We start from the raw sequence: 24,884 nt of genomic DNA, 5'->3' as shown, positions 1-24,884 counted from the left end.
TCAGACAGTTTGTAGGCCTTGGAACCCTTGTGTAGGTGGCCAGATCTGTGTTGGTGTTTGAAGGACTGTTAGTGATTAATGGAGAAAAGTGAAATTAATAGGTCTTTAGAAAACGAAATAATTTCTAGTTGCCTTTTAAACTTCAGTGCAGTTTGATAGGGTCAAACATTCAAGAACTGGCTGAAAATAGGCAGGTATCACTGAGACAGTAGTCAGCACATGCACARTGTCTTCTAATGGTTCATGTAAATGTGTGCAAGACAACATGGAAATAAAAAARCCAAAGGGTGGGGCTGAAACTAGCACATGGCATAAAAATCAAAGAAGTCCTGTCTAGTTTTTGCTTTTGTTTTGCAGACAGCCGTCCTTATGTGTTCCTAATGGCCCGTGTTCACCCCGGTGAAAGTAATGCCAGCTGGGTGATGAAGGGGACTCTGGAGTTCCTTGTAAGCAGTGATCCCATTGCTGATCTCCTGAGGAAATGTTTCATTTTCAAGATTATCCCCATGCTCAATCCAGATGGAGTCATCAATGGCAAGTGAGTTGTAGTGATGTCTGCTTATTGCGGGGCTTGTTTCCCACGCTGGGTTTGTTGACCAGGCTTCAGTGTTTTGGGTGAGGAGAAACCCTTTTGCTTTGGGTTTGTTTCATTGATTCTGTTGTCAGTCCATGTGGAGGCGGGGGAAAAAAGGTCCATCTGAGATGGAGCCCAATGTTTCTTGCATGTCTCTGGGATCTGTGATTCTGTGCTCTGTGTGACTATAGCCATCAGCTGCCAGCATGGAGCAGTAGTGGGTTTAAACCAGGTTGTTTGACACAGGGAGATCTCTCTGTTCTGTTGTGTCAGTTAGGTAGACTGGGCCTGCCAGGCAGATATGCTTGGGAATAACTCACTTTAATTAATGCTTTGTATATCCTGAGGGGAAAAGATGAATAAAGATCTGTAAATCTTTATATTTGCRTAGAAATATTTCCATCTAGTGAAGCTCCCTCCTTCTTACTGCCTTTTTTTTTCCCTGTACCCTTCCTAAAAGATAGCGAGTTTTGAGCTCAAAAATACTGATTCTCTGTGGATTTTAAATGCTTCCAATCCACACTAACATGYCTCCCCCCACCCATTCCAGAGTGAAAAAGTGCAAATCTGCTTATAAGGCATAAAGATGAAAATATTAATTAAGCAACTAATGAAAGAGAAATTCCTTTTGAAGGCTTGGCAGGTGCCCTAAGATGAGCCTTGGTCTGTGTGGGAAAGTCTCTGGTATCTCCGAGAGCAGTGGAGTTTACTGACTTCATTGGGTATTTGTGGAGCAAAGAGAACTTAAAAAACCATCAGTCCTGTCTCTGGAGCCAGGGCTGGGCATTCTGAGCACTCCTGGCTGTGGGGGATACTGTGTCCTTGGACGAGGGCACATGGGCTTGCAGGGCTTGGTGACAGCTGTACCCCCCACCTTGGCAGTACTAAYGGAACTAATATCAAAGCAGGAAGATTGGTTTAGACAAGCACGAAATGCATAATTTAAAGGAATAACTTATGCTGTATTTACCTGCTTTCAGGTCAGGCTGTGCAGGTTGAATGCTGCAGAAACAGGAAAACAACCCTGAGCAGAAACTGAGTTGCACTTGTTTGTTTTTTTTCTAAACTAATTCACTTGGATTTGGAKTGTGGGGCTCCACAGGGAGCACCTTGGGCTGTTCTGATGGTCTCTAGTTTGTGACAAGGAGCAGCAGTGGCCCCTGTGCTGCTGTGCTCCCCAGGACACGAGTGATCAGTGGACTGGGAGGGCTGCTGGCACCAGCTGGATGCTGCCCCAGCTTATTCCAAGCCCCAGCTTCCCAGATCCACCTAGAGAGTGGAGGCTGTCCCTTTTTCTTTTTTCCCTCCCCTTTTTGCAGTGCTTGCTCAAAGTTTCCAGCGGATAGAGGGCTGGAGGGAATGTCTGACCTTTTTCTAGCTATCAGGAGGGGAACACAGCAGCAAAGGGACCACCAGGAGGGAGGGAGGTGGCTCCTTGTGACACGAGGATGAGGTGTATTCTACTACCCAGGCCCGTGTCACACAGAGGGTGTTTTGCCTTTCCTGGTTGCAGACAAGCTTATATAAATAGCACGCAGCTAGTCGGTCTGATAATGGCTCTATATTTTAAATGATGTACAATCATTACTTTTCATAAAGCTGACTTTTATAAAGGGGGCTTGTAAAAAGCTTCATTATAGCAGCATGAATAGCATTTTATGAAGAAACAGAGACCACTTTCCATACTTCCCACTTTAAGATGCTACACCCTTGATAACGTTGACTGAYTTAGTGGCCTTGCACCTACCAGTGCAGCTGGGTGTAACTGGTGCTGCCCTCCTGTTGCTCTGCTGTCTACATCCATCGGCACCCTGTGCTGGGGTGTTCCCAGCTGGTGTCCCTGCCTCGGGAACACACCTGGCACGGGCCCCTGTGCCCCTCGGCGCTTGTGCTTGTGGCTGGACCTCTCCAGGYGCCGCAGCTCCAGATAAGTAGTGCTATCTATTACACTTAAGTTTAGCGTTATTAATTGTATCGCTATAATGTAATTTATATCAGGATAAACAGCAGGAATGCCTGCTGCCAAATATTAATACGCCTCGCTTGCCAACAGGGCCTGTGTTTGAGGGTTTTTCTTCTTCCCCACTTCCCAGAAGTATTAAATTAAAACCGATTCAGCCTTGCTATGTCATCGATCACACAAGAAATGGAGACTCCCAGGGAAATGTTATTTATTTTTTTAAAAAATGGGTGTGTGTGGTGGGGAGGGGCACTCTATGGGCAGCTTGTACTTGAAGGTGTTTGGTATATTTTAATATCTTTCCCGCTCACAAATCCCGAATTGGCCTGCATTATGCTTGTTTTCTTCCTCTTACATTGTCACCCTCTTCTCTTCCTTTCTTCCTTTTACACATTGCCTTTCTTCCCTTCCATCTGCCCTTTTCTCACCTTCTCCTTCCTCTATTGAATCAAAGCAGCTTTTTCAGTGAAGGGAACTTGATGCACTTTGTGAGTTGAGCTCGTCAGTGTTGGTGGGAGCTGGTGAGCCTGATGCTTGGGCAAGGAAGATAAAACCCTCAGAAGTTGTGCAAATTTCCTTAAGGCCATGGGGTACCTTAGCAGCAGAGCTTGGAAGAGGAGGCAGAAATTCTGATTTGTGTTTTGGATTATAGCCATGGACTACTCTTTATCAGTCTTAAAAACACTCTGCTTCCGCTTGCACCTCCCTCCTTTCCCCCCAAAGCTGTGAGCTCTCTTACTGCTTGGAGGTCATGCTGGTGCCATGGGAGGGGGGTTTGCTCTCCTTTTGAATTCAGTCCCTTCTAGCAGGTTGTTTATTCCACCCTAGTTTGCCTGTGGAGGGTTGTTTGTTACCTCATGGAAGCCAACAGGGAAAAGCTTGATTTCCTTGACAGTTACTGAAGTGGAGAGATAGAAACATCCTTTGAAATCCCTTCCAGGATGTGTTTGTTTTACATGCTCCCAAAAGCTATAAAGGGCAAAAGGAGTGTTCTCCTACTCRCTGCGTGGAACCTCATCCTTCCTTTTTGAAGAAGGATGCTCACAAGAGGATGAATTAGAAGTAGATTTACCTCTAATGGAAAAATAGTCTGCCTATGACTTATTCTTCCTATTCCCCTTTGTCTGCCTCACTAAGAGGCRGAGCTGATCAGGAACAGGAAGAAAGTTAATGGCTAATATGAGGATTCAATTTATGATCCAGAACTGTATCCTCAGGGGTTAAGCCTTGAGGTGGTATCAGGCAAAGCTGGAGCTGCAGACCTGCTATGCCAGGTCCCTTGTGCCCCCTCCCCTGTCTTCATTGCTCCTTGTTGGTCAGAGGATTGGAGGAATTTAATTCTCGGAATTGGGACTGGCATAACTAAATTGGTGCCATGCACTCTGCAAACACCCTCTGAAGCCGCTCTCCAGACTAGCTAATCTGTGATGTATGTGTCCTCTCTAAGGAGAGGGCTGTGATGTGAGAAGGCTGGGGAAGGAACGTTTCCGAAGCGTGTCATTAATTAAAGCAGTGGGAGACCTTATCTCTAGCAGAAGGAAGTGCCACAGGATTAGTTTGCTGCTGTTTTTTACCAGGCTCTTTGCAAGTCTATCCCAATATCATCTTCAGAAGCCCTGAATCTAAATTAGCATGGCTAGTCTTTTCTGTGCGCCATGCTAAAAGCAGCTGGGTAGTATGCATGGAAACCAAGGTAGATGGGCTGAAAGACCCTTCCTGAAAGGTGGTGACCTTGTAGACGGGCTGTGCTCAGGGCTGCACGCTGCCTGGCTAGGGTGGCATGTCTGCTTGCCCTGAAGCTTTGCTCCAGACCTCGCAGTAGATGGAAATGGCACTTTGGGCAGCAGCCCTGCTGGCCGGGGATGTGTCTGAGGAGCAGGCGTGAGGTGTGGGAGAGCTTTCCCGGGCACGGGGGAGGTTTCCTGGCGAGCTGCTGCCCTGGCACCCCCAGGCAGCGCGGGGCTCCTTCTCCGGGGGTGGAGCACGGCCAGGCAGTGAGGCTTTCCCATTAGGAAATTTGGCTGCCCTGATGGGCCACCAGAAACGCTTTGGTGTGCCTGGCTGCCACCGTGAATTCTCCTAGCAAAATAAGACTTGGTACCGTTTGTGTTTTTTTGAGGGCAAGCAGCCCTATTGCTCCTGGCGCCCTGGTGTGACTGTCCTTGCCCTGTGAGTCTGGGAGCTTAGGCTAGCGCCTGTGCTTAGTGCATGGGCAGGGCAAGGCAGGGGCAAGGCTGCAACGTCCCCCGGCTTCCACTGCYGCAAGCTGCTCCCTGCCAGAGCTAGAGGAGCATCTGGCCCCTCACCGTGCCCCTCTGAGCACATCTGTGTGGTGGGACATGCCTCAGACAGGGCTGCAGCCCTCGCCCTGTGCTGGAGTCGCAGCCCATCCTTGGCTCCCTGCTGCCGGGATCATCACCTCAGACATCCCGGCCCCCCTCGGCAGCGCTTCCAACACAGCCTTGTTTATTCCTTCCTTTATCACCCAGGACTGCTGGGCCCCCTGAGTTATTAGCATTATTCGTTCGTTGTCAGTGTTTCCTCCTTCGTAAATACGTCCCCATGCGGCCCCGCTCCTGAGGAATGCGCGTTCCCGGCTATTTACTGCTTTTCGCAGGCCCCCACCTTCTCATCACTCTCTCCACCCAGTGGCCCAATAACAGCCACGGAGATAAATAAGCTCCATAACTCTTCCCAGCTATTATTTTTTTGCTGCTGTTGTTGCCCCGCATGGTAATATATATAATAACAAGGAAACAAATCTTATTACTAAAGTAATTACAATAAATAAAAAGCCGGGAGGGGAGATGAAGGGTCTGTTGGGGGAGCGATTGCAGCAGGATTTTTAAAATTTAATTTACTTGAGATTTTCTCTGCCACTTTGTTGGTACCCTGCTGAGGGGGTTGTGACTAATTAGCAGCAAGCTGTTGTTCTAACACCCTCACCTAATTTATTGTGTGTCTGAGTCCATGGAACAGAGGCCTGGCTGCTACGGGCACCTCTGGGGCTTGGCACCAGTCACGTGCCAGTGGCTGCCCTTATTGCTTGGTGCTTTTGTGGCCTGGAAGCTGAATAGCTGAAATTTTGGGTGCTTAGCTGCTGTGCTTTTTATTTTCTGGCATGTCCCGTGTGCGTCTAGGAGTTCAGGCAGGCAAGTGYGTTCAATCTATTGAACTATAACGTCCATGTCCCAATGTCCAGCCTAAAAACAGGCCAGTACAATTGCTGGTCTTTGACACATTGCCCAGAAAAGCAGATTACTGCCTGCATGTCTTGGTAAAGCACAGAAAAAGACCCCTAGAACTTAGCCAGGGAGTAGCTTCTATAACTGAGACTTACAAAAGTGAAATGCACCTGCTGTAAGTTCCCTAAAGGGCCATTAGAACTAATTAGTTAATAGCTATATTAAGATCAGGAGGATCAAAAGCATTTGTCAAGTTCTCYGAAGCAGTAAAGATGCCCCATGAGTTGAGTGCACCTCCCTTTGCTCCACTGCACCCAGTTTCTGCTGGTGATGCAAGGTCATCTGGGTATTTCATCACTAAAATTACTTGATGTCTGCTCAGTGATATGGCTTTATTGGGCTTCTAAACACTTCAGCTTTTAGCTTTTGAGATTATTTCATTTTAGATAGGTACTGCTTTGTATTTTCAAGCTAGCGTGAATATCAGATATGAACATGATGTTCCATGAGCTCAGAAGGGAATCATTTTGCTCTGCATTGGTGTCTCTTTTCTTGACTGACAGGAATTTATAATCAGATGCATGCTCTGCTTTGAAGATGTTTCTAGGAGCCAGGAGACTGGTGTATGAGGCAAGCTTTTAGTGGAGCTAATGAGTTGATTGAATCGTATTATTCTTGTTGTTCTGGGTTTGRTTGTGGATGATTTTCCCTTTTGTTTGCACTATGCTTATTTGAATCCCTTTTGTGATATATAATTCTTGGTTTTTTTTAGGCTCTAAGTCTAGGCTCTCTGCAGACAGGCAAGGAGCAGGAACCGAGTTGTTAGGATTTGAGGCTTTAGTGGGGCAGCCCATGATTGGGTGAGAATGTCAATGATCAATGAGCACCCTAGTAACCTTTTAGGATCTAAGACTAAGCCCAGGCTGTCTTCTTGACCTTGTGATGTGCTCTATGGAGGTGTGAGCTTTGTCATTGCTGCTGTCCTTCACTGCTGGGGTGGGGAATGTCCCCACTGCAGCGACTTCAGCAACCACCCGGTTCAACCTTTCAGTTTCTGCATTCATGACTTCACAGCTACATGGAAAACAGTGGTCTCTGGACACTCACAGACACTTGGCACTGTTGACATTTGAAGGGTCTCTGTAAAGYTCGACCTGGCTGCCACACAGTTGAAGCTGCGCTCGGAACTGTTGTGGTTACTGCTGAATTTGCAGGTATTGCTTTRTTTGATGAGGAATGGCAGGCATCAAATACTGACATCAAATTTGAATCTTTTGGAGATGAACTCGTGCCTTGAGTGTAGGGAGTGCTTTGGTCACCCATCTTAAGACCAAATCTGCCTATCCAGGTCTGTTAATGACTATTGGAAACTACAGATTCAGAGCTGGAGTTGTTATTTGTGGAACGGGAAAAGAAAGTCCACAAAATGAAACTGTAAAAACTTCACTTTTATAGATGTGATGAAGAATGTCTGTGACTTTACTGCAGTAGCCACGCTACCTGGAAAGCTGAAATTGCCTGGGAATGAAGGTTATTGTCTCTTGTAATATACCTTTGTATATTATATTGTGTAATAAATTGGGCAGTATTTCTTTTGCTCTGAAAACTGGACATCCCTGGAGTTCCAAATGACATTTCCAGTTTTATACAACCATTCAGTCCCTTTTAAGTATTAAAACACATCATTTTTTTGTGATATATATGCACAGGAATTCTTTTAAAAAGTTATGAATAAAAGATCTGGAGCTTATTTATGCGGGTGTAGAGCTGCTTTTCCRTGAGTTTAGCTTTTAAACATTTTGGGTTGGCTGCATGCTATAAGATTAACATTTCTATTTATTTCTGACTTTCACTTTTCTCTACCCTCTCTTTGGGATCTGGTATTCAAATAAATGCTGGCAAAGTACTGTGATGGGAGAGAGATATAACAGCCCTGGTCTGGCAAATGGACTTGCAATTGAAAATTGTGTTTGTAGAAATGGGAAGAGGAGGCTTATCAACAAAATAAGTGTCATTTAGGAGGCTGTATTTTCAAAATTGCTTGTGCAAAAATGCACCTATAGAGGACCAGCTGAGGTTGAATTGTTCACCTGTGCAGACAGTTTCTATGATTGCACATGCAATTGGGATAATTACATGGGCAAATTTTGCTCCAGTGATTTGAGCAAATTGCCACCCTAATTTGTAAGTCCAGCTGAAAGTCCCAGAGAAGCAGCAAGAAAATGAAAAGTAGAAAATTGAGTCGATGTTGGAATGACAAAGAGGGTGAGAAATCAAAACCTCTTCTGCAGCCTAACAGGCGGCTCTACTTGGAGCCAGGAGTGCACTCGTAATGCTGCAGAGCAGCTGCGGGTCCTGAAGGGCTGGGAAGGCAAAACAGTGTTGGAAGTGAACCAGATCTCATGGGCTCTGTCACCAGCGTGTGGGTTTGAGCTGGGGAAGAAGGCAGAGGGTGMGATGGGCAGGAGCCGAGCTCCTGTGTTGCTGCAGTTTGGGTCTGTGCCTCCCGAAAGCTCTGGAGTTGGTGTTTGGATGCACCCGAGCACAGTGATGTCCTAACCCTGACAGCAACCCTCGAATAACGATGATGATATATTATTATGTGGGAATAGTGGTGATTTATGCTGTCAAAGGCTGTAGAAATCATACTTTATTTGGAATTTAGTAGAGCTGAGCAACTTTTCCGTGGTCTTTCAGAACTGGCTGATGGAATTTTACAAGAGGATATGCACTAATGGAAGACAGTTGCATATTTGTCTACATCTTAAATGGTTATTTCATGTATTTTGTCTGACCTGGCTTCTGAACCACTTCTTGGCTTGCCTTCAGCTGTCTGCAACCACTGACACACTTGAGGCATAATTATTATGATAGTTGGAACCGACCTGATATATTATGCTATGTGYGTGTACATTAAACTGCAAACATAGGAAAGGATTTATTACTGAGAAAATGTACATGTAACAATCCATAAGCCAGGCAGTGTCTTCACCTAATGCCTGTCTTGGTTATTTTATTTCCTCTGAACTACCTCTTAGAGCCCTCTCTATCACCTTCCTCCTCCTGCAAGGCTATTGCAGAGTAACAGGTTTTGCAGGAGGCCGAGAATCTCCAAGTTCAGAAGTCCATGTGCTGATGAAGAGCCAACTCTYCCAGACACCACTTGCTTCCCCTGGAAGCTGTTTAAGCAGGTAGCCGGTTCCCAGGAGCAGTTCTGCTCCTTGAAGTCTTTCACCAGCAGTGAATGTGCTCATAGAAGTGTACTTGTTAAATGGCACTTCCTATATTCATTTTTACCTTACAGCTAATAAATTTCCTTAAAATGAAAGGCCACGATTAATAAAAAAAAAGTCTATTTTTTATCATTCTGTATAGGTTATGACATGTAAAGATGCAAACTACACAGCAGCTAAGCAACCATAAACTATTTTAATATAGTTTATAAATGAGAAGGAGGAGGAAAAGAGGCTATAGGTAGCAATGTAGTTTATTACACTAATTATTCACCTCTACAGAGCACTGTAATGATTTTAAATCCTTGCTTTAGTGATGAGTGAGAAAAGCAGGGTAGTCTCATGCAACTTCTTATAGGAGTGAGTGTATGTTATAGAAATCTATAGTAYCGTGTTGGAGCTAGCAGTCAATTCTGTGCTTGGGTGGATATAATGTCAGGTAAAGGAGCTCTGGATTATATTTTTGATAGCTGTGTGGTAAAGCTAGCCRTGGAAGTGAAATAGATGGATCTTGGAAGGTGGAGTGAAGGTGGTGTTACTTAAATGTAGTTGGGTTGCTAGAATAGCAGTCTGGAGTGTGGCAGAGATCTAGGAAGCCCAGSTGGATGCTCTGGGCACAACCATCTGTATGGAGCAGCTAAACCTACTGCTGGTTGAGCTGTCTGCTATCTTGCTGCAGGCTACTGTGCCTAAAGATTGAATGTGAAAATMCTAGGAGTGAAGGCAGCGGGTGGTGGTTTTTTCCTCTTCAGAGTGTGCAGGTTAAGAAAAGAGAATTTGTTAGGTATACCTTCATGTTTGTGGAAGCATGTTGCATGTTTGTGCAGATGCTAATGTTCAGATGGAGAAGAGCACTGAAGAGTCAAGTCCTTCAAGCCAGGGTAACTTCTGCCTCTTTTCCTGACATGCAGGTGAGGGCCCCTTGGACTGTGCAGCTTCTCCATCTCCAGGCAAATGGCCAGAGCATGTAATTCCATCAAGCCCATGTTCTAGTCAAAATCAAATAGTGTCTCTGTGGCTTTGGGCTGTATAACGTAAGAAGGAAAATCTTAAGAAAAAGCCTTTGTTGCAGTAAGTAGCAGAAATAATTTGAATTATTACACAAAGTCACAGCAAAACGAGATCTTGGATGGTGGCAGTTAATTATAAGGAGCTGTCTGTTTTAGTGTTGCTGCCTGATGCCTTTTCTAGTTGGTAATCACTAGTTCTAATTCTGTGTGTGTGCAGCTACACAGTTAACTTGCCACAGCGTTTGTTCCAGGAGTCTCACGGTGCCCTCACAAGCTTTACGTGTCCTGYTTATGGATGCTCCTTGTGAGGCATCCCCAGCCTGATCCAGAGCAGCTCTTAGGCAGCCTCTGTGAACCGACTGCCTCTCAGGGCTGGAGGCAACCAGGAGTTGCTGGCTTTAAGCTGTTAGACCAAATACTCTTGAGTAGGTCTGCAGTAGATGTGGAAGACTAGAGTGATTTGAAAATGAGTCACCTAGGTGTAGTTAAACTTTCTGCTTTGCCTTGTTTTCTACCCTCTGCCCTTAGAGACTACCATCCATCTCTGAGAAATACCTATGGCAACTCTGAAATTGTAATTTTACTTGCAGAGTCTCAGATGGGGTGGATAGGCCCCAAACRGCATGTATTTAGTGAGCACTAATTCTCTCCAAACTAACCGTGGTGTACATAGGAGTCTGTCATTGCTAATTTTCCCTGAAACTTAATTGGGTGTTTAAATGAGGAGCTTGCTTTGAGGTTTGCCAAAAACCCTGTGGTCCAAGTGATACAGTATTCTGTGTGTGTAAATGCATATAAAATCGTGGTAATAGAGAGCATTTTGATCCAGATTGCCAGGACTGAAAGGATGCAGTTGTGCTTGAAAAATTTGTATGCCTGTGCATTCACAATACTCATGTTGGGCTTTAGGTATTTAAGTGGCCATTTGTGCTCTCGTTTTTGATTATGTTCATCCTATGGGAATGGATAGTATAAATTAGGCACACAAATATGCATATGTTTTGTTGGGTGCTCTATGGAAAACGTGTTACCTTATTTGGCCATAAAGTTGGACTGATTTATTTATTTATTCTCCCTTGAGGTTTTATTTCCAATTTGAGATGTGAGCTGTGGTGGCTGAATGGTGGTGCATGAGCTACGTATTTTCCTTTTCCAAATGGCTAACTCCTGTAATTGTTTCTTGAATGTAAGCTAATATTTCCAGCTAACAGTTATTCAGGGTCCTGTCACAGCAAGTCGTAATTCAACTCTGTTGCTTACTGGTCCAAATAATGACCAGGGTTTGCCCTGGCTGAGTTATTCTTCCTTGTTTCTTTCTTTCCTTTCGCTTATGCGAACAAGTCTGTCTCTAAGCCAGGCTCTGAGATGCAAAGGGGAAAGCAAAAGCGATAGTGTTGACATCTTGCTTGGCAGCTTTAGGGGGAAATTACATACAAGGGTCTGAGAGCTTGTTGGGGCCTTGGCCCAGCAGCTTCCCACAGGCTCGCCAAGCTCCATCACTTGCATCTTTAGGGTTGCCACGCAAAGCTCTTGCTGCAGATAGGGAGATGAGAAGGTTGTGTGATTTGTGGCTGCAAGACAACTTGGGTGAATGCTAAGCTGCCATACCATGAGTGTAGTGAAGATTACACAAAAACCGGGCACCTTTGAGTCAGCTGAGTTATGACCCAGCTACTAGAAATGATGTAAAGATGATGATGTTTGATAGATCCTCCTCTAAGGAGGATAGATCTTTCCTCTAAGGAAGGGGATAGATCAAGGAGGTGYAGTAGTGAAATGAATGCTACGGAGGTATAGAGTTTTGTTGGTAAATAATTCCTTAAAAAAAGTTCCTTYCAATTAATAACATCATTAAGGATTTAGCATAGTAAAACTTTGACTAATTTTCTGTCTGTAATTTGCCAGTGAATCTTCTGAAACAATTATATTTTTATGAAACGGGAATATGCATAAGCTGCATGACAATAGCATAATAAAATGGCAAATCATATTTTAAAATATCATTGGAATGTTCCAAAGTGGCATTTTAATTCTTGAAATTTAATATCATTCTCACTTGGGGAATCTGTGAATGATTTGAGTAATACAGACATTCGTCTAACCTGGGAAATGCTAACAAGTACAGGATGAGTCTATGAAATGGTTGCTATAGGTTTGGGTCAGTAACGGTGCTGGGAGACTGTGAATTAATGAAAGAATGTGAAAGGGAAGATTGGTAACTTTGACTTTTCAGAGGGTGATTTGTGTGAGTTCTTGTAGGAGTTAATTTTTTATATTCCTCTTTTGCTAGTTATCTGATTTTTTTTTTTTCTGTCTTCTATATAGAAGACTTAATTTCTCATTGATGGGAGAGGTGAAAATTAGACTGGCAGATGGACAGAATAGTGCTTGATGTCTGGAAAGGTGCAATGAGCTGTAACTTAAGAATTACTGTGCTTCATATTCAAACTTTTCTTCTTGATGCATTGAGGTGGCACAAGAGCTGACAGTGACATATGGAGAAGGACCTGTTAGCAGGATTGGGGCTGTTATGTGATAGATGACACAGTGTGTCAGAGGACTTCTATTATCCATCATGCCAGGTTCCTCCAAAGACACTACCATGAAAGAGAGTAGTAGTTACACAAGCAGCTGGGGGATGCTGTAAATAGGGTCAAGGGTTTTCTTGAAAGGGAGAGCTAGAAAGCCTGTCTTCCCATGAAAATTAATGATTCTCTGAGTGTTATTCTCCCAATATTGTTAAAAATAAGACTGATGTAAACATCCAAGGTACCCTSGTCTGTATCAGTGTCAAGAAGGAGCCCCATCTTGAGCAAAAGCTGTCTCAACACTCATTCACTCAAAAGGTTTCAAAAGTCCACAAAGTTCCTGGTGTTGAATGGATAACCTTCAGAAGCAGTTCTGCATTACCTCAAGTTTTGAAGTGAAAGCAAAGTTTTGTMCCCTAGGACATCCCCATACTTTACCCATTGTGCCTTTTGGTTTTCATTGACTAGTTCGAGTCCATAATGCAGTGGGGTGAAAGTTATGGACCTGTTCTCCATGCTGAGAAGCATGGGAAAGATGGGCAGACATTGGAGCAGGGTGTTACTGTTGTTCATACAGGTAGAAAGTACTTTTTAGGCAAGGAACTGGGCTTTGGCTGTTAAGACCCAAGGCAGGACTGTTCTTTGCAGGCTGCTGTATAGTGTTTTTGCCAGGTTGAATTAAGAAGTCATGGGGCGGGCCTTCACAGCTGTATGCCTTGCACTATTGGAAAGTTTCTTTGGCTTTTGATCTCAGGCTTCTTTTCCTTCTGTCATCTTTAACCAAAAAGACTCTATTTTTACTATCCTTTTCAGAATGACACATGCACCAGTGGCTGTTAGAGAAGAGCAAGGGACTTGTGGTACAAGATGTCCTGCTCAGCCATCACAGCTGAAGCAATGGGAGATGGGCTAAAGGAAGCAGTTTTCCCCTACTTGGTTAATGGACCCTCAATAGCTAAGCAGTCTATAAATTTAGCCAATTCAAGCAACCTGTGTCTTTTGAGCTCACAACTCCTAAAAGCCTGGTGTTGACTCTTAGGTGGTGGTTATTTGTCCACATGCAAAATAGTAACTGGTGCAGAAGATCAAATATCATCATTTGGTGTTTCTTTCATAACAGCATTTAAAATGAAGACTTTGGCTTGGTGATACAACACTGACCAGTGTCAAATGATCTGGGATGGTGTTCATTTTGCAAGTGTCAGTCAACAACCGAATTCCTTTGGAGATGATTAAATCAATGTCCATAGTGAATTGGCTAAAAAATAATTTAAATCTGGGTCTATTATCACAGCCTTGTAGTGCATGTGGTGAAGCTGTGGTATGTGCCTTGGAGCGTAGCCCTGTTAGAAGGGTGACTACAGCCCCCTAAGAAATCACTTCAAGGAGTTGCAGCTCGCTCAGCTGAACCTGCTCTGTAGTTAAATACAGAAGTTGGGCACCATGGAACAAAAATTCAAGATGCAGATTTCAGAACAAAATTTGCAAGACACAAACCTAAATATATAGATAACTTGCCCCCCCTCCAGTTCTCATTGCTGTGATGCTCTGCTTTATTTGACAGTACAGCTTTTCCTTCACAAACTCTTCCTGTGATGAGACGCTTATTTCAGCTGTTGACCCTTATCAATGACCCCTCACTGGGAGATCAGGTGTAGAGAACCAGGCTATTATCTGCCTTCCACTTGCACATTTCTAATCAAAGCAGCCAATTTTGCTAACGCCTACGGCTGAAGTCACAGTGAGGGAGACCTGGCTGAGTACAGAGAAGAGAAGTTCTTGGAGTGGCAGAGCTGGGGGTAAGAAAGCCTAAGGGAAAGGCTAAAAAGAAAAGTCAAACTGTGAGAAAAGATGAACAGGCAAAGCAGAGAGAAATTTGAAATTCCATTTTTTATCTGATATAAGCTGTCATGTGAATCAATCGGCAGACTCAGGAAAAGCATCTCATTTGTGTCCTCTTGCCTTCCTGTCACATATCAAAAATGTTCCTTTATCTTTCTTTCCATTAATTATTGGYAGGCCCTAGGACACTAGCACTGCCTTAAAATTTTAGTATCTGTGCTTATGCCTAAAGAAGCAAAATATACCCAAGCAGCTCTGAAAGGGAGGTGTCTCTTCAGATAGTATCCGAGTTGATGTCTAGCCCAGTTATGACCTCTGAGCCTTTCTGCCCTGTCCTTGGGCTTCTCTGTAGCCTTGCAGAGCTTGATGTTTTGAAGCAATGTTCTGGGTTCAGAAGACAGGGTGGGCAGGATTGCCATGTGGCATCTTCTATTTTAGGGTTCAGAAGTCCTAGTCCTGGTTATGGGTTATCACTTTTCATGTTCATTAAAAGCAACTAGATACTTAGAGGACAGTTATTTCTGCTGATGTGTCAAGCAGTCATGCAATTCAGCATTAGTTTGAGCTGATAACAGTGCAGCTTGCTTTGTTTGCAGCATGATGTAGAGGTGTTATGGTGTATCACGTCTGAATGTTGTAGCTGCATGTCAGTAGTAGGCAGATGATATCAATATTTTAGAGCCTGCCAGGGCAGCTTGTCAATAGTTTACAGTTGCAAATGATGAGCTAACTTCTCAAGCTGGCTACTCATCTTCTTTGGTGTTCAGGAGGCGTGATTTAAAAGACCTGTAGGCTGTAATTGCTTTTTGGGACTGATAATATTGTATTGTTAACCCTGGATTTAAGAATTGTTGCCTTTGGTTTCTGAATGTTTCATTGTCTGTATTCTAATTATRGTCCTTAAATTGTTTTAGGAGCCTTGGGAATGAGGGTTGTACTGAAAATGAGGATCTTTCAAGTATTTGCTTTGCCCTGCAAAAGATRAGCAATACGGATAGATACAGCATTTCTTAAGGAGTTTTGCTCCCCCCAACTTGTGCTATTACAATATTTTTTCCCATTGTTTCTATGGAACTCTCTTATATTGAATAATAAGGAGTGTTAAATGGCCTCATTATTAGCATCAGAATGTCTTTAGAGTAGTTTTAGCTCATCTCAGATTTGGAGCAAGCCGAAATCTCAATAAGGTTCCCAAGTTGTTATTTTTCAAAGCATAGCTTTAATATCTATGGTGGTTTCCCTTCATGACCAAGAAAAAACAAGCAGTATTTGTAAATTCTTTTGCTAATAATTCAGTGATTAGGATATTAATGTCATTGTGCCAACTAGGAATGTGTAGGGGGAATATTTAGAAGAGAAGGACCATCATCAGTCTTGAAAATGGCAGGAGATTTCTTTGTTTCTCTTTGAAACTCATTTGGTTAAGTGAAGTAGGACTGGATTTGTTGGCTTTTTTAGAAAATAGAAAAACATGTTACTAATGTGCCATTTATCTGTGGGATATGTGGAAGGGCTTGGAACTCATGACTTAAAGAATAATCCCATCAGTGTTTATAGTTATTTGCATTTGATGCCACTCATCCAAAATAAGTAAAATGTACATCAGCAGGGTATGAAAAGGACTTGAAGTCATTTAAAAGATCCATTGTGATTTTTTAAAAATAGATTAAAAAAAGACAGCATATAATGGTATGTGTTTGTTTTTCTTTTTTCTTTTTTTTTTTTTCTGGTGATATAAATAAAACACTTGTCTCTCTGGGGTCAATTGTAAAGTAATGTTCCTGTAGCTTCCAGTAGGGACTGAAAAATTCAGGAAAAAACTGCTTTTACTTTCATATATATATATATATTTACACACACACACACATATATATGTGAAGAATTTTTTGTATGTGTTCTGAATTTTGGTTATATACAGCCACAGACCTGCTAATAGGTACATTTGAAAGGAAGATTATGACTTGTATGCATATTAATCCAGTAGGTTTCTCATTAATCCAGTATGCTTCTCATTTGTCTTTTGTATATATTAAAAGAAACAATTTTTCTACATCTAGATACGTGGAGTTCAATGAAGATAAGGGTCTTTGTTCATAGGGAATGGGTTTTTAAGGTGGTTTTCACTGTCTGTAACCATTGTTATTTTGATGTTTACCAAGGATGGTTAGAGTCAGTAATAAATAAAAGCATATTTCATATCATGCAAAGTAACAGAAATTAAAAGGAAGGTGGAAAAGGCCAGTGAAGAATTGCCAGTCAGATATTATAGGACAAGAACGGACACTTGTCACCTTCATAGTCATTAGGTGACACCAATAGTTCCCTTAGTGAGCTCTGTGCAATAGCATGACATTATAATGGCAATGCAGGTGATAAGGAAAGAAGACTTTTCTTCTAGATCTAATTGCTAAAGTCATTTTATGCCCAGGAACAGAAGGAATAAGAATCCTTATGACTTTCTGTCCTAAATAAATTATTTTCATTTGTTCCTCTTATTAATACAAATCACTGTTTTAATGTATGCACTCTAATATGCCCTGAATACTAATAGTGGAGTCTGTTACAATCTGAGCCCCTGAATGTCCTGAAACCATGTGTTCTGCTGGCTCACCACTCAGTACAGTAACCCAGTGAGTGGATCCCCATTTTCTCCATTTAGGGAAGTGGTAAATAGATTTCTAGATGGCCTTCCAAATAAATTGAGTGAGGTGAAACATCACTGTCTCTTAGCTTGCAGGGCATGCTGGTCAGCATAAGAACCTTTATAAAATTTTGGTTGGTTAAGCATGTTTTTTCTCCTATTGAATCTATGTTGACTATTCCCAATCAACCTGTTATCCTCCATCACATGCCTGGAGATGGCATCCGGGATCAGCTCTTCCATTGCTTTTGCAGGTCAGATTTAGTGGCCTGTAGTTTCCTGGGTCCTTCTTGCCCTTTTTGAAGACTGGAATCATGTTAGTCATCTTGCAGTCCTCGGGCACCTCCTCTATTCTCCATATTCATTCAAAGATGATTGAAAGTGGAATGCTGTGAATCCTTGCTGGCAAGTAGCAAACTTTGTGGTGTCAGGTTGTGATGTCAAAGAAGCCCTATTTCTTTCAGGAAAAGACAAGGGAAAATACACGCTAGTGCTTTCTTGCCACTGCCACCTTTGCTGGAATCTAAGCTGTGAACACACATGTACAACAATGTATTTTTACTGTGTATGAAACGCATGTGCTTGGTATCCTTTGCTCATCTGGCTTACCCTAACCCCTGGGTGAGTGCCCCTACTACACAACTAMCTTGTTTTCTCTTGGTACTGACACTCCTTGAGTCCGTGGGCAAATAACAAAAGAATTGACCCTTCTGCTTCCCAAGGGGCAATGGGAAGGATTGTGGCAAAGTTTTCTGTCAGCATCCACACTTGGAGAGACTTTGCTGGCATCTGTCCTTACAGTGTTAGTAGGTTTTAGCCCAGCTTAAGCTCTCATTAAAAGTATGACCTATAGCCTCAACCCKGTATGCAAGGCACAGCTTTTCCAAATATTGCTTAGATATTTTCTGTGTGGACGTTCTGGGTTAAGTTTGAAACTCAGAAAAGCGATCAGGTTAATGGAGCAGCAAAGGCATATTTGCAGTTGCAAGCAGAGCGCTAAATAATAATAATAAATCAGCAAGTAAATAAATAAATAAAGCTCAAGCTGCTCCCTTCTGAATGCGATTAAGGGAGTGTGTCCATTCAATCAGCACAGGCGTTCTGCATTTGATGAAATCCAGAGAAGTGGATGTAAATAATACTTTGAGGATATAGTTAACTCAAATGTCCCTTGGCAATGATAGGAAACGTGCTTTGGAATCAACTTCAGCTGCAGTCACTGAATCAGGGTTCCCGGGGAAGTGATTCCTTCCTTCAAGGCTCTTGAATTGCTTTATACRTACGGAAATAAGAAATATCCATCCATCTGTTTTAAGCTTTATTGTTGACACTKCCTCTGCTTCAGAAGGATTTACTAACCTGCAAGAAATGATTTGGCAGAATTTTCGTTCAGCTTGTTSTTTCTCTGTTCAAATGGCATCTCCCAAATTGCTGCTGCAGCTACGCTCCTTTCTCTTCCTGTGGGGAGAGCTCATCGCAGTGATAAACCCTGGGATCTTTAAGCTTCCACTCTTTCTAGAGGCTAATCAGCCTAGAGATTTTTTGAGAGGCAAGCATAACRTTTAGCAGAGTTTGTGACGGATGCTGGCTAATTTGCCTTGGAACATGATCCCCTCGGATAACATCCCTGCTGTTGCAATAGGCGGTTGCACATAGCGCTCAAGGCAAACTGTAACGGGAACAGAAGTTGGTAGAAGGGGAAGGAAAAGGAAGAGAAGACCCTCTTGGGGACTTGAGTTCATGTACAGCTCTAACCTGTTTGAGGTAGGTGCAMAACTGTTAGGCAACCTGCAATCAACCATGAGACATCACCCCTGCCAGCYCCCCTAGGATGAACAGGAGTGGCTGCCAAGAAGGAACACAGCAAAGCCCAAAGCYCTGTAAGGTTGAGTGGCTGCTTGCGTGTGTCCCAGTGACCCTGTTAAGGTGAGGGAGACCTGCTGCTTATTTGGACAACAGCTTGTAGCAGAGCACACGGAGCTTTACACTTGGAAGAAGCTAAAGACAAGGGGGCTGGTTTGCAGAGGATAAGTGTTAGATTTTTTTTTTTTTTTTGTCTTGTTTAAGGCAGCTTTCTACATTAAAAAAGGAGAGTGTGAGGTTTCTTAATTTCTGCTCTGGGGGAGAGTTGGTCTCTTCTGCATAGGAATAAATGGAAAGCCAAATTTGTGACCAACCTTAGGAGGCCAGGCCAAAGATAAACCCTACAGCAGAGATGCTCTGCTGGTTGGCCATTCCCTATGAAGTCCATGTTGAGTCTCAGTGCTTRCAGCCTCTACAGTGGATTATTTCTGTGCTACTCAAGATATTGTTGTCTTTTCTGTACAGTCCTTGAGCGTGTCGTCTACAGATGTGGTAACAGATGGGGGAGTTACATGAGAAATCAGGATTGAGGTTAAGGGATATTCATTGTCAGTTTGGGTAACTGCTCTGTTAGTAGTGTGAATGCAACTGGACAGAAAGGGGACAACTTTGCAGGATCTAAGAAAGGAAGAAAAGGGATAACTTGGAAAAACTATCAAATATCTAATTGGGAAAATATGTTAGGCCCTAAATCAAGTCTTATTTGCCCTAGATTTAAAACTGGCTGAAAGGAACCTGTGTGTCTGTCCTCTACAACTTACTACATATTAAATGTACCCATCTTGGATGCAGCTTTAATGCTAAAGATRACATGAGTTTGTGTTTTTGCTTGTAAACCACAATGTCATTAATTTATCCTTAATATCCATGGATCATTTGCAGTATTTGTTTTGGGCAACAACCAATACCATCAGAATACTCCTCATAGCCAAGCGTGAGGAAAAGGCATCATCCCTCTCTTCAGTGATTAGAGCCTGGGAATAATGAAGGCTTACATTCACTGTGGAACATTCCTACTCTGTAACTCAGTGGTTCTTTGGCTATTTGAAGACTTAATGGTTAGGGGGTCACCTAATCACCCCACTCTGTTTAATGATATGAAATCACATTCTTTGGTTTCTTCCAAGCAAGTCATCTTCACCTGACTGCTCTGGGAAGTGCTAAGCAGTTTCAAATAATTTTGGCCCCTGCAAAATTGGTGTTTTACTGATGTTTACACACAATTGCGGTTGCTGCCTTTCTGCTGGGGAGCAGCTGGGGCTGACGGGAGGCCAGCTGCAGCCAGCGCTGGGGCGCCTACACGTATAAAAATGATAAAACATCCAGCCGTACAGTTTTCTAATTGCAGCTGGGATTTTGCAGCTGTGGAGCCGCATTGCAAGAAATATATTCAGTGCTGCAATTCAATGAGCGTGCTTTTCAGACCAACAAATCTGCCTTGTGAGCAGAAGAGAAAGAAGCTCGATAGACCTTCTTGCTTTTTCTCTCTATCGTGGTTGCAGTCTCTCTTTGCTCTCCGTCTCTTCTAGTTTTCAGTGTAGAGATAAGCATCCTTCACTGCATAAATCTTTGAGGGGCCACTAAGCAATTGCTTTCCTTGCTGTGAATAGCATCAAAAAGTTTTCTAAGCAAATGATTGTTTTTCTCCCTTGGAATGATCCATTTTCCCCTTTTATCAAATGTTTACTGTACGGCCCCAGACAAGTCATTAAGCTGTTCTGTAGTCACTTTACCTATCTATAGAGTGATTCCAGTAATACCTTAAAGAAGCACTTTGGGCTTAATTTAATGATAATGGAGTTGTCTGAAATAGCTAAGTGTTTGTTTGATAAAAGATAGCTCCATTGAAATGGAGATTTCACAGAAAAAGTACTTTTCCATACTCTGAGGGAGGCTATAGGAGGTTTTTGAAAAGACTTTTATTTAAGCAATCAAAAATGAAGGAAAATGTATCACTACTGTTTTGCTTTGCTTTTCTTGTCCTAGTTTGCCTGAAAGTTTTGGTAATAGATTCTGCCCTGCTGGATAGGTACAGAGAAACAAAAATCATCAGGTTTTTTTTTTTTTTTAATTGAAGGTGCATGTTTCTGTGTCAGTTTTTGTTAGTATTTTTAGAGAGTGGTTGTAAATCTTGTTTATACCTTACCAGCAATTAGTGTGTTAAGTATATTAAGCATTACACTACATAGCATTGCTAATTATGCAACACTATTAGGAAGAAACAAGTCAAGAAAGATTATTTAGCTGACATTTTAGCWAGGCCCTATTCCTTGGGCAACCAGTGGCTTCACTTCCTTATAAAATATTCTTCATAGCTAAGAGAAACCATAAAGCTGAGGAAGAACTAATTAAATTGTGACAGCTGAGCTGTGTTACTTCTTCCTTARGAAAGGAAGAGAGTTTAGATCTTGGGTCATTCCTATGCTGTTCTTTTCCTCATTGCTTTTTTTGCAATCATGGCCAAAAAATATGTAACTTTGTGCAACTTTTGTTCCAATTCATCAAAATAGTCTATGTTAATTTGCACAGAGATTTTCATAGGGGAAACTTCTGTGAGCCTATCTATGTTGACTGAATATTGTGCAGCAGAGGTTTTAGTCACCCTAGAGTCTGTGGTTGGTAGAGTAGCTCAAAGGAGGAGTCCTGAAAAAATCAAAAGGGAGAAACATTATTTATCAGCATAAAAACTGTTGTAGAGACTTGCCAGCCTTTCCAGTGCAACGCTAAGGGGGCATCGTGCTTATTCCCGTTTCTCTTCAATCTCAGAGTTGAGCAAATTTTAGTCATCTCTAGCTTCTTGCACGTCTTCCTCCTCCTGGCAGAGACATTATAGATAAAGCCCTGATGGAAGCAATGGCTCTTAAGGAGGATCTAGGATTCTTTCTTCAGCACTGTCAGAGTATTGGTCTTTTCCTTGAAAGGTAATTTTAAAACCTTCTTTGCTATCTCCTTACCAGTAAACGTCACATTACCTTCTCTAATGCTCAGCAATACATAAGTGCTGCTGTTCACCTGTTAAGTTTGGGTGTGTGTTAACAATTGTGTTCAGCTCTTCTGTAAAAATGAGCAGGCTCTTGGTTTAAGCCTTCTCTCCAGGAGAAACAGGGTTTGTTGTCTAGACAGGAAAAACACACAGCCATCAAACACTGATCTGAGTAGACATGTGGCCCTGTTCTTTGGTTAGTGATCGAGTGTGCTGAGTTAGATGAGCCAATAGATAGAAATAATTTTCCATGATGCTCTGTCAATATATGCCTGTAGGCCTTCTGTGTAGAAGGACAATAACTGTTACCCTTATATATGACTTAAAATCTCTCAATCATTTATTGCTTTTGCCCTGTGTTCCCCTCACCTCCATATCTATGCAAGGGACCCTACCAGTCTGGCACTTGGTCATTTTCTTTTTCTAGAAGTATTTCAAGTTCTGACTATGACTTGATATCCTTAACTTGCTGGAACAGAAGTTTTATCAGAAAGAGTTTTGTAAGCCCTTTMTTACAAAAACTGGGTAATGATCATCCATTTTCTTCATGAGCACCTTCCAGCTTATCCATTGATCCCAGAATATTCATAATCCTCTTCCTTGAAGAGGTGRTTATAGTAAGATAATAACAAGTGTGGAAGAGAGCCAAGGGAAGAAAGCCCCCAGTGGATAAAGCACCGTATCAGCCATTGTGGAATACTGCTGATATCTTCTCATGCTTCAAACTTCCTGTTTTTAATTTAAGAACAGAGTTAATGGGTGAACAATAAAGACTTTTTTTAAGGAAACTGGTTAAGAATTTCCTGACTTTGGATRATGCTGAGTACTTGCTACTCTATTGAACTTCAATAGACAGTGATGAGTAGCTCCATATTTTGAAAAATCAGGTCATTTATTTTAGTGTTCAAGTAATTTCACTTTACAAATCTGTTYCAAGAGGGAATTTTTGATCGTGCTAGCCTTCAATTAAAATCCATCATTGCTGTGCAAAAAGAGCTTAGTGGTTTTTTTATCCTACAAAGGGATAGAACCACTTATATTTGTTCCTTACTAGTGCCCTATTTCTTATTTAACCAGATGTTTCCAGCAAGCTACATCTAATGTGTCTTGGTGTGGTTTCTCTTACAAATTTTTCAGTGCCCCTGGGRTTCTAGGAGTTCCTAGGAAGCTTGAATCACACTCTGCACCCTGCATTTTCCATGTCCGCTTTACTTAGCACTTACGTGGAGTCTTTTAAAGCCTTGCCTAAATCTGGGCTTGGATGTGAGCTTTCTGGAGAGMTTGGTTTGGTTTTTAGATTTACAGCCATTGTATCTGTTACTGTTATGTTTTTATATACATGTGTATATATTTTAAAAACTTTCTAGATGTTTTGYGGAATTGTACGAGCCCATCGTGGTTCTCTGGTGTATACTTTATTTTAATAAGACTGCATTGAATGCTTCGTTTAACTTTGCTGTTGTGAAGTGCCCAGAGACACCGCGCTCGGATGAGCGGTTATGTAAATGCAAATTGTTGTAGTTTTTTGGGTACCAGAATTAGCATCCGCTGAGGTCTGAAGGCTTGTTGTGCAAGTGCACAGGGGAAAGGAACCAAATGAGGGAGCTTGGTGCATGTGCAGACATAGCCCCCAACCTCCCAGCTGACCCCGGCCAAGTGCCTTGCAGCTCGGGCCCTCGGATGCTCCCCCAGCAGCGCGGGAGATGCTGGTGCCTGGTCTCTGAGGAGATGCTGAAAGATAAGCTTTGTGTTGGCTGGGTTTGCTTCACTTGGAGCTGCAGGGTGCAAAATGGTTGAGTTTTTTGTGGGGTTTTTTTTTTTTTTTTTTTTTTTTTTTTTTTTTTTTTTTTGCATTTTTTCATAATTAATTACTGTTGACATGGCTGTGTTGGCGAGCACAAGCTGCACTGGCAAGACTGCCGGAGGCCGGCTGTGGCTTGGTTAGTAGTTAGGAGGTTTCATACGGAATGAATCAAGTTCAGCACTTGAGTGGCTGTCTGAAGATACTGGGTTTTACTGGGTGCTGCAGAGCTCAGTCTTTCTCCTCCTCTTTCCTGAGACCCCTAAAGGATGTGGTAGAGGAGGCTGCCTGCACATTTGTGTGCAGGAGGCTTCGTGTAAGAGATACTGATGTATTGGGATCTCTTTCTTAACAGCTCTAATGGCCTTATTAAACTATTTGCAATGCATCACTTAATAGCTATTGCATGAAGTAACTTCCAGGCCCTGGGAGAGACGATATCTCTAACTCATTGCTTAAGGCGCCTTCTAAAGCCTTAACAGGCTCCCTGAATATAGGGGGGGAATCATGCTGTACATTAACCAGAAGTGCACCATGTAGATGAGAATTACGTGGAGGCAAAAYGTCTATTAGGAAAATACCACATAATGGTAAAGATGCATGTAGAAATCTGTGGARTTAAATGGAAGGGAGCCACTTTCCCTCAGTGTCGGAGGAATGTCTGACTAGAAAATGAGTCGTTTTGTTCTTGCTTTGAAGCTGTAGAAAGCCAGCTATTTTGTAGGAACTCCTGGCGAGTCTTTGGGCTTTGCAGGCAGAGCTGGAGACTGCTGGTCAGGCAGGAGAAATACGGCAAGCCTGGGCTTGTGCATGGAACTGCTCAGAAACCTGCAAGGAAATGATACTTCATTGCAGAGAGGTGTTTGTCATGCAAATATCATGGGATTTTCCAACAATATTGCAGATATTGCTATTATAATCCTATACTATTATAATCCTAATACTATTATTATTTTTATAATTAATTATAGAAATTTTAATTTCACCTTTCCCTAGCTAGCCCAGTCCTGCCTGGCAGAGGAGAGGAGTTGACAAACTATGCACTTTGTTTTCTGTTATTCTGCAAGCTACCACTCAGCATATTCCAGTTAATGCTGCTCTGTCAGGGCTATAATTTACCAGTGGAGGAAGGGCAGTGTGTCTTCTCGTATGTCAGCTGCTGGCTGATTCCACTATAAATCACATTGCAGCCTCGTGTACAGTGAGGTCCTTCTCTGTGCTCCTTCCCTTCCTTCCCTTCCTTCCCTTCCTTCCCTTCCTTCCC

The 24,884-nt window shown here is 42.5% G+C and overlaps 1 protein-coding gene across 1 annotated transcript in view; it reads left to right on the top strand.

Annotated features, from left to right (window-relative positions):
• AGBL1 (ATP/GTP binding protein like 1) overlaps window positions 1-24,884 on the top strand; it is a 226,126-nt gene that overhangs the window by 74,237 nt on the left and 127,005 nt on the right. The window contains exon 17 of the mRNA XM_026036318.1: window positions 358-538. Coding sequence (XP_025892103.1) covers window positions 358-538 — 181 coding nt within the window. The remainder of the gene's footprint in view (window positions 1-357; window positions 539-24,884) is intronic.

Source organism: Nothoprocta perdicaria, unplaced genomic scaffold (assembly GCF_003342845.1).
Source record: "Nothoprocta perdicaria isolate Ctin4 unplaced genomic scaffold, notPer1 scaffold_176, whole genome shotgun sequence".
Classification (NCBI taxonomy): Eukaryota; Metazoa; Chordata; class Aves; order Tinamiformes; family Tinamidae; genus Nothoprocta; species Nothoprocta perdicaria.
This window is presented reverse-complemented; position numbering and strand designations above follow the sequence as displayed.